At 44.9% G+C, this 12,368-nt stretch overlaps 1 protein-coding gene across 3 annotated transcripts in view; it reads right to left on the reverse strand.

Moving 5' to 3' along the window:
- MND1 (meiotic nuclear divisions 1) overlaps positions 1–11,415 on the reverse strand; it is a 50,946-nt gene extending 39,531 nt beyond the window's left edge. For all 3 annotated transcript variants that reach the window (XM_058193631.1, XM_058193633.1, XM_058193632.1), the window contains exon 1: positions 11,284–11,415. In XM_058193631.1, the coding sequence (XP_058049614.1) occupies positions 11,284–11,286 (3 nt within the window). In that variant the 5' untranslated portion in view covers positions 11,287–11,415. The remainder of the gene's footprint in view (positions 1–11,283) is intronic.
- Between the last annotated feature and the right edge of the window lie 953 nt (positions 11,416–12,368).

The raw sequence follows: 12,368 nt of genomic DNA on the forward strand, positions 1-12,368 counted from the left end.
TGTGAAGTAGTATAAAGCACTGTGAAATCTAAGTGCTATTGCTATATTAGAATAGAATAGAATAGAATTTTTTATTGGCCAAGTGTGATTGGACACACAAGGAATTTGTCTTGGTGCATATGCTCTCAGTGTACATAAAAGAAAAGATACGTTCATCAAGGTACAACATTTACAACACAATTGTAAATATTATAATGCTAGTCTATTTTTATACCTGCCTGTTTATGCAGCTTGCCATTCTGAGAGTTTTGGGAAACACAATATAGAAAAACTGCACTAAAAAAAGGTCCAAAGCCACTATGTGTCCAAAATATCTATTATAGTACGGTCATGAATGACAGCTATGTTAAAGCAACTCATTTCTTTCTACGGTTATCAGCCTATCTAGCAATAAGGTTACACATACCAAAATTGTGAGTAGATACAATATTAACCACTGAAGATACTATTACCCTTTCCTGGCAATGCTTTTATTTACATATTCTTTGTAATGTATCTTTAAATATTTTGGCGGGAAACAAGCACGTTGCTGATTGGTTGAAGCCGCCGGTTAGACTGTATATAAGGAGAGGTTTTTCCCCAGCCTGGTTGCTGGGTTCACCATATATTAAAGAGCTGTTGTCACTACCCTGGTCTCCAGCCTCGTTACTTCCCGAACTTAACACTGGCGACGAAGGTGGGATCTCGAGGCTAAAGAGCACCAGGAACGGGCTGAACGCACGGAAGAACCGAACCCAGCAAACTCAGGGCAGAAACGCGGAGATGGCCAGCTACACTCCGCCGCCGTTTGACCCAGCCAGGAGAAATGGGGAACGACATGACCCGTTTGAAAGCTTCCTAGAGGCAAACGAACTGCAAGGAGTTCCAGACAACCGCAAAGGGCATATTTCCTGAGCCACTGTGGTCCCGAGGTCATCGACATCGCGGAAGCCCTGGCAGAGCCAACGCCGTACAATCGGTATCGTGGCAAACTCTGCAAAATCTATTGAAGACCCATTTCGCGCCAACACCGTCCAAATACGCACGGCGTTTTGAATTTGGAGGCGCCAGACAGCAAGAGGCGAATCCATCAGCGATTACATGGCCGCCCTGCGAAAAGCCTCCAAGGACTGTGGGTACGAGACTTGGATGAGGAGCTGTTAGAGCAACTCATCCGTGGGGTCAGAGACATTCGTTTGCGGGCGGCTGCTATCAAAAAGCAATCTAACGCTGGCAAACGCTCTGGGCGAAGCCAGAGCTCATGAGATGTCCACCCAAGCGCGGAAACCCTACAAAGCCACTCACGCCAGCAGCGGCGAAATCAACCCCGGTCCACAACGAAGAAATCCAGACCGAATCAGACGGCAAGGATGAGGAAGGAGTTTGCCTCACCGAGAGAAGGGGCAAAGAAGACCGGGATGAATGCGGAAGTTGCGGAGGGCAACACCAGCGTCAACGCTGCAAGTTCAAGGACGCTACATGTCGGCGGTGCGAGAAGAAGGGGCACCTGGCTCAAGTCTGTCGAGCACCCCAACCTTCCCGCCGAAAATTCAAACCAACCAATCAGAGCGTGGGATCGGCAAGGCGACCCGCGATTGGTCAAAACAAAAAGGGCGCGAATTCAAATCGAACGACCGTGATCATAGGCCGTGCAGCAACCCGCGTCGAGAAGAAAATCTTCACTAAACCGAAAATCGAAGGAGTGCCGTGCCGACTAGAAGTGGACACTTCTAGTCCTGGGACACTTTTGCGAGAGCTTTGCCGAGAATCGCCAAACGCAAACTGCAAACACAGCGGCTACGAGTTCACAACTACCAAGGGAATCGCATCCCTGTTCGAGGGACCACCTCCGTCCGCGTCGAGTACGGACTACACAAGAAGACCCTGCCCATCACGATAGTCGAGGGGACCCTGCCAAGTTTGTTGGGACTGGACTGGTTCCGTGCATTGGGCATGGGAGTGACTGGCATCTACAGAAGTGACTTTAACCTAAAAGACACACTCATGGACGAATTCGAAGATGTGTTCAAGGACTGCCTGGGCAAGTACAAGGGAACCCCTATTTCCTTTAATTTAGACCCCCAGGTAGCCCCCATACGGTTAAAAGCAAGGAGGGTCCCTTTTGCCCTTAAACCCAAGATCGACAGGGAGATAGACAAGCTCATCAGTCAGGGGATACTGGTGCCAGTCGATCATGCAAAGTGGGAGACGCCAATCGTCACCCCAGTGAAACCAGATGGGTCAATTAGAATATGCGCTGATTACAAGGCAACGTTAAACAAAGCCTTGCAAAAAAGCGCCTACCCGGTCCCCGTGGTGCAACACTTGCTGCACTCGCTAGGGCAAGGGCACGTTTTTGCCAAATTAGATTTGGCCCAAGCCTATCAACAACTGCCCGTAGACGCCGACACAGCCGAAGCCCAGACAATTGTGACTCACAGAGGTGCTTTCAAGTGTACCCGGTTACAGTTTGGGGTGAGTGTGGCTCCTGGTCTATTTCAAAATTTAATGGAGCGACTTCTGCAAGGGCTCCCGGGGGTAGTCCCCTATTTCGATGATGTATTGGTATCAGCCGAAAATTTAGAAGAATTGGGGGAACGATTGAGAAAAGTTCTGGGCATATTCCGGTCAGCCGGTCTAAAGGTTAAAGTAAACAAATGCCAAATAGGGGTAGAATCCGTAGAGTTCTTGGGTTACAGAATAGACAAGGAAGGAATCCACCCCACTGAGAGCAAGGTCAAGGCAATAAGAAAGGCTCCAGCGCCCAAAAACAAAACAGAGCTACAGGCATTCCTGGGTCTAGTGAACTTTTACGCGGTCTTTTTGAAAAATAAGGCAACCGTCGCCGAGCCGCTACATAAGTTACTGGGAAAGAATACTGCTTGGTCTTGGGGAAAGACGGAAGCTAGGGCTTTCGAAGCAGTAAAAAACCTACTCTCGAGCGATAGCTTACTAATTCAGTATCATAGCACAATGCCATTGGTATTAGTTTGCGATGCTTCCCCTTATGGAGTGGGGGCTGTGCTCAGCCACAGGCTTCCAAATGGCACAGAAGCCCCAATAGCCTTCTACTCCAGAACGATGTCCTCGACAGAGAGGAACTATAGTCAGTTAGATAAGGAAGCTCTAGCTATAGTGTCAGGGGTAAAAAAGTTTCACGAATATGTTTTTGGTAGAAACTTTGAAATTGTCACAGACCATAGACCATTGTTAGGGTTACTGGCTGGCGACCGCCCAACGCCTGTGGCACTTTCGCCCCGATTGACCCGATGGACTATCTTTTTGGCCGCCTACTCCTACAACCTGCGGCATCGCCCAGGAAAAGAATTGGGACATGCGGACGCATTAAGCAGATGCCCACTACCAGGGGCGATCGAGGACCCCACTCCGGGGACGCCCGTACTATTAATAGACTCCCTGGACTCTGGCCCAGTCACGTCTAAGGAGGTGGCTAGGGCGACATACCGGGACATTATTTTGAGAACTGTACTTGGTTGGGTACAAAGAGGGTGGCCCGCTGCGCCGGGCGAGCGTTTTAAAGAGTTTGTAAAGAAACGTGGGGAACTTTCGGCTCAAGGGGGGTGCCTGCTATGGGGGGATCGAGTGGTGATCCCAGAGAAATTGAGGAAAAGGGTGTTGGATCTCCTCCACGAGGGTCACCCAGGGATCGTAAGGATGAAGGGTCTAGCGAGAAGCTATGTGTGGTGGCCCTTAATGGACTCGGAAATTGCTGAAAGGGTAGGGAAATGCCAGGCCTGCCAAGAGTCCAGACCGCTACCCCCAACGGCCCCGGTTCGGGAATGGGAGAGACCCCAAGGGCCCTGGTCGAGAATCCACATTGATTTTGCCGGCCCCTTCCACGGCCAAACCTTCCTGGTAGTAGTCGATGCCTACTCCAAATGGCTGGAAATCATTCTCATGAGATCCATGACAGCCGAGGCCGTGATCTCAGTTCTCAGGCACCTATTTGTAACCCATGGGTTGCCCGACACACTAGTTTCCGATAATGGCCCGCAATTCACGGCAACCCAATTTGAGGAATACTTGGCAGAAGAGGGCATCCGACATGCCCTCTCGGCGCCTTTCCACCCTGCGACGAATGGCCTTGCAGAGCGTTTCGTCCGGAGCGCAAAAGAGGCATTCTCCAGAATCAAGCCAGGCGACTGGCAAACAAAGATCGATGTTTTCCTGGCCGTCCAACACAGAACCCCCTGTGTCACAACCGGCAGAAGCCCAGCAGAATTATTAATGGGCCGAAAACTCAGGTGCCCACTAGACCGGTTAAATCCAAACTATACACCGGAGGAGTACAAGGGGGGACTTGGAAAAACTAGAGGGATGGAAATAGGCGACCAAGTGTGGGCACACAACTATGGTGAAGGCCCAATCTGGGTAGCAGGACAAATCTTAAACATAACAGGTCCAAAATCATACTTGGTGGAGTTAAGGGACGGCCGAGTATGGAGGCGCCACATAGACCAAATACGAAAACGCATAGCCGAACAATCCGATCTAGACGAAACAGGCCCTGACTATACAATGTTTGAATCCACAGCTGACTCAAACCCGGGAAAGTCGCAGGACTTATCTGAGTTCCGGGAGGTCCAGCGACGCCAACAGGTTCCATTAGAAAACAGCAGGGACGACTCTGCAAATAATCCAGGGCCGGATGGCCTAGAGGAGGAGCTGAGAGGAGCAAACAGCCCCTCCGGTCAGCTCGACCCACTCCCAGGGAATGAACTGCGCAGGTCCAAAAGAGTCAGGAGACGCCCAGCCTATTTGCGTGATTACGTTGAAAAATAATATGTAAATACCATGTAAATAGGGGTAAAGTGTTTTCTGGGAGGGAAGGAGTGTAATGTATCTTTAAATATTTTGGCGGGAAACAAGCACGTTGCTGATTGGTTGAAGCCGCCGGTTAGACTGTATATAAGGAGAGGTTTTTCCCCAGCCTGGTTGCTGGGTTCACCATATATTAAAGAGCTGTTGTCACTACCCTGGTCTCCAGCCTCGTTACTTCCCGAACTTAACATTCTTTAATCTATTATAATCAATTAAACAGTGTGGACAGCAACAGGTGTTAAGTTTTAAAAACTCAATAGCAAAACATTTGTTCAACTTTCATTAACAGGTTTTAAGACTAGTAGTTGTAAATGATTTGTTTAAAATAATGTGTTTCACCACCTTCATTTAACTGGCTGTGGTCCAAGTTGTTTCCACAGCTACAGTATCTAAGTTGTGTTTTTATGGTAGGGTGTATAGACATATACCTTTTCTCTATGCATTTCTCTTCCTTGTGCAGTAAACAGAATTGTAAAGGGAATAATTTATAAACATAATCAAAACATACTCTGTACTTACAATCAGAGAAGAAGTGATAGAGGGAGCTGAAACTGCAGGAACCCTGGGTGAGAGTGACCATGTCATACTAGAATTCAACATAATGCAAACATAAGCAGTAGAACAAAATGATACCAGAGTCTTAGATTTTAAATGAGCTGATTTTAATAAACTCAGGGAGAACTTGGAAAAGATTCCTTGGATGAAAATCCTAAAGGGGAAAACAACTCAAGAATCTTGGGAAACACTGAAAAATATGATCATAAAAGCCCAGACCAGCGCAATACTGCTGAGAAAGAAAATTAAGAAATCCAAGAAGAAACCAGCATGGCTACAGATCTCTCTGACAAATTAAAAGACAAAAAAGACAAGTGCAAAAAATGGAAAAAGGGACACATAATTAAGGCAGGATATCAGCAGGATATCAGCAGACAGCCAGAATCTGCAAAGATGAAGTCAGGAAAGCAAAGGCTCAGAATGAACAAAGACTTGCAACAAAAGTCAAAGATAACAAAAAAAGTTTCTTCTAACACATAAATAACAAGAAAAAAATCAAGGAAACAGTCTGTCCACTAAAGAGAGAAGATGGCAAGGAAGTAACAGGCAATAGAGTATACTACTTAGTATAAGACACACCTTAGTTTTTGGAGAGGAAAATAAGAAAAAAGCTGATTGGCAGGTGAATTGGCCTCCCGGAATACCCCCAATCAGCTGTTCCCAGAGCTCTGGGCCTTGCTTTTTTTTTTTTCTGCCTCTGCAAGCCTCCAAACAGAATTTTTTCTGAAGCTCTATTTGGGAGCTTCTTTTCTGAAGCTTCTGAAGCTTCTTTCAGCCTCTGAAATCTCCGGTTGAGAAGCTGGGTGAGAGCCCAATGCTCTCTACATGGGGCTCCCCTTGAGGGACATCCGGAGGCTTCAGTTAGTCCAGAATGCAGCTGCGCGGGTGATAGAGGGAGCCCCTCGTGGCTCCCGCGTGACACCTATCCTGCGCAGGCTGCACTGGCTACCTGTGGCCTTCCGGGTGCGCTTCAAGGTGTTGGTGAACGTCTTCAAAGCGCTCCATGGCATAGGGCCGGGCTATCTACGGGACCGCCTGCTGCTACCGAATACCTCTCACCGACCCGTGCGCTCTCACAGAGAGGGACTCCTCAGGGTGCCGTCGGCGCGACAGTGTCGTCTGGCGACGCCCAGGGGAAGGGCCTTCTCTGTGGGGGCTCCCGCCCTCTGGAACGAACTCCCCCCAGGACTCCGTCAACTTCCGGACCTCCGAACCTTTCGTCGCGAGCTTAAAACTCACCTATTCATCTGCGCTGGACTGGGTTAGTTTTTAAACTTATGGGTTTTTAATGGGTTTTTATTCTAAATTTTAACCGTGGCCAATTTAATAAGTTTTTTAATTGTATTTTAATCGTATTTATATTGTATTATTTTGTATTTTTTATCAGGCTGTGAACCGCCCTGAGTCCTTCGGGAGAAGGGCGGTATAAAAATTTAAATAATAAATAAAATAAATAAATAAAATTCGGAGTATAAGATGCACCCAGATTTTCACCCTCTTTTTTGGGGGGAAAAGGTGTGTCTTATACGCCAAAAAATACGGTACTTCTTCGTAAGCTAGAAAAAAGTGGAATAGCTAGCTGCACTACCAGATGGACTCGCAACTGACTGACAAACCATACTCAATGAGTAGTTCTTAGTGGGTCTAAGTCTACATGGAGAGAAGCAAGCAGTGGGGTGCCACAAGGTTCCGTCTTAGGCTCAGTATTCTTCAATATCTTCACAAACAACTTAGATGAGGGAATAGAAGGGGAACCCACAAAATTTGCAGATGATACTAAGTTGGCAGGAATAGCTAACACTCTAGAAGATAGGCTCAAGATCCAGATGGATCTTGACAGACTTGAACACTGGGCCTATCTACCAAAATGAAATTCAATGTAGAGAAAAATAAAGTCCTACATTTAGGTAAGAAAAACCAAAAGCACACATATAAACTGGGGAAAACCAGACTTAATAGCAGTGACTGTGAGAGGGATCTTAGAGTCTTAGCGGACAATCAGCTAAATATGAGCCAGCAGTGTGCAGCGGCAGCTAAAAAGGCCAATGCAATCCTATTTTGCATTAACAGAGGGATACAATCAAGATCAAGTGAGGTACTAATACCACTCTATAAAGCCTTAGTAAGACCACACCTAAAGTACTGCATCCAGTTTTGGTCACCACACTATAAAAAAGATGTTGAAACTCTAGAAAAAGTGCAGAGGAGAGCAACCAGGATAATTAGGGGACTGTAAACTAAAACATATGAAGAACGGTTACATGAACTGGGCATGGCTAGTTTAGTGAAGAGAAGGACCAGGGGAGACATGTTAGCAGTGTTCCAATATCTGAGGGGCTGCCACAGAGAGGAGGGAGTCAAGCTGTTTTCCAAAGCACCTGAAGGCCAGACAAGGAATAATGAATGGAAACTGACCAAGGAGAGATTCAACCTAGAAATGAGGAGGAAATTTCTGACAGTGAGAACAATCAACCAATGGAACAGCTTGCCTTCGGAAGTTGTGGGAGCTTCATCACTTGAGACTTTCAAGAAAGATTGGACTGCCATTTGTCAGAAATGGTATAGGATCTCCTCTTTGAGGGAGGGAGAGGGACTAGATGACCTATAAGGTCCTTTCCAACTCTGTTAATCTGTTAAAGATTAGTATTACTTAGGGATTTTTTTTAAAAAATAGGGTATTTTTAATTTCCAGGATTAATATCCCACTCACTTTCACAAGAAGAGAGATCTTTAAACAGCCATTATTCATGATACTGTAAAGACAATTCTTGGACCAATAATGAAGGGAAGGAATGACCATTACTATTATGGATTTCTTAAATACTGATGGCTAACTCTGCAAAACCCAGAAGCAGAGGCACAACTCCGGCAAAAAAGAGTTTTAAAAGTGGAGATTTGTCCTAAGCAATTTACATATCCCACCACAGCAATATCCCTATACTTTGGGATTGATGTTATGCATTCATGTTTCAACTCTTGGCAATTCTCTGGTCCCTCTACATCTTTCAATCTTGCACTATTCAACTACTACTACTAAACTATTACATTATTAAACTAAACTACTACACCTATATGTTGGGATTACTAGATACAATAATGAAAGTGTTCAGAACCAGAGTATGAATTGTGTGTACAGCTAATCCTTGATTTACAACAGTTCATTTAATGACTGATCAAAGTTACATCGCTGAAGGAATTGACTTATGGCCATTTTTCACACTTATGACCGTAGCAGCATCCCCATGGTCATGTGATCAAAATTCAGACAGTTGACAATTGACTCATGTTTATGATAGTTGTAGTGCCCTGGGATCACATTGTACCCTTCTGACAAGCTAAGTCAATGGGTAAGCAAGATTCGATTAACAACCGTATTACTAACTTAACAACTGCTATGATTCACTTAAAAACTGTGGCAAGGAAGGTCATAAAATGAGGCAAAACTCACTTAACAAATGTCTCACTTAGCAACATAAATTGTGGTTGTAAGTTGAGGACTATCTGTATTTAATAGATCCAGCATAGTGAAATTACTAAACTGGTCTGAAGGTGGGGAAATATGGTACCCCATTCACCATTCTCTCCCCAAAGTCTGCTTGGTTTCTGTATGAGCAAGGGAGGGCTGGAAATACACATAATTGTAAATGGATATAAACGCTCAATTTATGGTCAATATCATTCAGTGATTAGAATAGAATAGAATAGAATTTTTTATTGGCCAAGTGTGATTGGACACACAAGGAATTTGTCTTGGTGCATATGCTCTCAGTGTACATAAAAGAAAAGATACGTTCATCAAGGTACAACATTTACAACACAATTGATGATCAATATATCAATATAAATCATAAGGATTGCCAGCAACAAGTTATAATCATACAGTCATAAGTAGAAAGAGATTGGTGATGGGAACTATGAAACGATTAATAGTAGTGCAGATTCAGTAAATAGTCTGACAGTGTTGAGGGAATTATTTGTTTAGCAGAGTGATGGCCTTCGGGAAAAAACTGTTCTTGTGTCTAGTTGTTCTGGTGTGCAGTGCTCTATAGCGTCGTTTGAGGGTAGGAGTTGAAACAGTTTATGTCCAGGATGCGAGGATCTGCAAATATTTTCACGGCCCTCTTCTTGATTCATGCAGTATACAGGTCCTCAATGGAAGGCAGGTTGGTAGCAATTATTTTTCTGCAGTTCTAATTATCCTCTGAAGTCTGTGTTTTCTTGTTGGGTTGCAGAACCGAACCAGACAGTTATAGAGGTGCAAATGACAGACTCAATAATTCCTCTGTAGAATTGGATCAGCAGCTCCTTGGGCAGTTTGAGCTTACTGAGTTGGCGCAGAAAGAACATTCTTTGTTGTCCTTTTTTAATGATGTTTTTGATGTTAGCTGTCCATTTGAGATCTTGCGATATGATAGAACCCAGAAATTTGAAGGTTTCTACTGTTGATACTGTGTTGTCAAGTATTGTGAGAGGTGGAAATATGGAAGGGTTTTTCCTAAAGTCTACCACCATTTCTACGGTTTTGAGTGTGTTCAGTTCCAGATTGTTTTGGTTGCACCACAAGGCTAGTCGTTCGACCTCTTGTCTATATGCGGATTCGTCATTGTCTCGAATGAGACCAATCACTGTTGTGTCATCTCCGAACTTCAGTAGCTTAACAGATGGATCATTGGAGATTATAAATTGATTCTGACTCAAAGGATCGTTACAAAGATTAAATGCAAGAGAGAAGGTATAATAAAATAGAACAGAATTTTTTATTGGCCAAGTGTGATTGGACACATAAGGAATTTGTCTTGGTGCATATGCTCTCATTGTACATAAAATGTACCTTCATCAAGGTGCAACACTTACAACACTTAATGATAGTCACAGGGTACAAATTTAACACTTAATAATAGTCATAAGCTACGATTAAGCAATCAGGAAACAATCAATTACAGTAAATTGTAAAGATACAAGCAACAAAGTTACAGTCATAAGTGGAAGGAGATGGGTAGGATGAGAAGATTAATAGTAGTGCAGATTTAGTAAATAGTTTGACAGTGTTGAGGGAATTATTTGTTTAGCAGAGTGATGGCTTTTCAGAAAAAAACTGCGTAAGTAAAATATGGAGCTTTGTTTTGATCAAGTCGATTTATGTATTATATATGGGGTGAGGGTAGTTACTTAAGACCAGAGGTCTTCGAACTTGGCAGCTTTAAGACTTGTGGAGTGGAAGTTGGGAGTTGAAGTCCACAAGTCTTAAAGCTGTCAAGTTTGAAGACCTCTGCTTAAGACAGACGTGGGGAACGATTGTCCCTTTACGACTTGTGGACTTCAACTCCCAGAATTCCTGAGTCACCAAGGCTCAGTATGGCCGGCTCAGGAATTCTGGGAGTTGAAGTCCACAAGTCATAAAGGGGGCCATCGTCCCCCACTCCTATTTTAAGAGATCAAAACCTGTCTGTCAGTGCCCTCTTCCTTGGGGGAAAGCTTTAGAGAGTTCAAAGACATTCACTTCTAGGCTAGTGGGTTGTCTGCGACATCCCCAAATAAGTTGCCTACAACTAGCCCTCCATCAACCGACACGCTAAGTTGAAGGTAACCGAGTTACGCTGAAACACGTCAGGGCGCATCAGGTGCGGGAAGCTGATCGTTGAAACCTAATTTCTTACAAACCCGACTAACCTCGAGGGAAAAAGAGGTTAAATTACACCGGCTTCTTCCATCCGTGCGTTGGACTCCAGTTCCCACTTTCCCCAGGCACCTCAACGGGTGTTGGGCATGATGGGAGCTGTAGTTCAACGGGGGGAAATAACATCGTCACTCGATCGTATATATATATAGCCTTTGCAAGCCCGCTCTATGGGAGCGGTGTGAGTGACTTAGAAACCTCGCAAGTCCGGCGGACACGGGCCGGCTTACCATCTCTCCTATCCGCAACAGGTCGTCCTTCAAACGGCGGGAACGGGATTTGAGCGGGAAAAGCAGCGGGAAACCATCCCGCCTCCTTTGACGACAAAGTGCCGCCTGATGGCGCTCAGCTGTATTTGCACACTGGCAGCAGATGAAGAGGCCCCGCCCCCTCCTTTTTTTTTCTTTCGTGTCCTATAGAGCTAGAAACGGCTTAGAAAATGTGAGCGCGCACGCGAGTGCTCGCTCACGGTATTCGGCTCTTTTCTCCTTTTCCCAGTTAAGGCCAATCATTATAATGGTTTTTATTTTATTTATTTATTTTATTTATCAATCATATATAAGATGACAGGTAAAAGTATAAACGTAATTTGGACACATGAAAAGAGTAAGTAAAAAAGGAATATTAGGACAGGGACTGTAGGCACGCTGGTGTTCTTATGCATGCCCCCTACAGACTTCTTAGGAATGGGGTGAGGTCGACAATAGACAATCCAAGGCAGGGGTCTCCAACCTTGGTCCCTTTAAGACTTATGGACTTCAACTCCCAGAGTCCCTCAGCCAGCAAAGCTGGGAGTTGAAGTCCATAAGTCTTAAAGGGACCTAGGTTGGAGACCCCTGGTCTAAGGTCAAAGTTTTGGGGGTTTGGGGAAGAAACTACAGAATCAGCTAGTGCATTCCAGGCATTGACCACTCTGTCGCTGAAGTCATATTTTCTTCAATCAAGTTTGGAGCGGTTTACCTTGAGTTTATATCTATTATTTGCTCGTGTATTGTTGTCGTCATTATATCATCATAATCAAATTTACGGGACCGTCTACTGCCGTCTTCTATCTCCCAGCGTCCGGTGCGTTCCCACAGAGAGGGATTCCTCAGGGTGCCGTCAGCCAAACAGTGTCGACTGGCGGCCCCCAGGGGGAGGGCCTTCTCTGTGGGGGCTCCTACCCTGTGGAACGAGCTTCCCCTTGGGCTTCGACAATTACCCAACCTTAGGACCTTTCGCCGCGAACTTAAAACCTATTTATTTCGTATGGCTGGACTGACCTGATTTTTAAATTTTAATTGAGTTTAATGTGTTTTAAATTTATGTAATTTTA

This window comes from Ahaetulla prasina, chromosome 8 (assembly GCF_028640845.1).
Source record: "Ahaetulla prasina isolate Xishuangbanna chromosome 8, ASM2864084v1, whole genome shotgun sequence".
Taxonomy (NCBI): domain Eukaryota; kingdom Metazoa; phylum Chordata; class Lepidosauria; order Squamata; family Colubridae; genus Ahaetulla; species Ahaetulla prasina.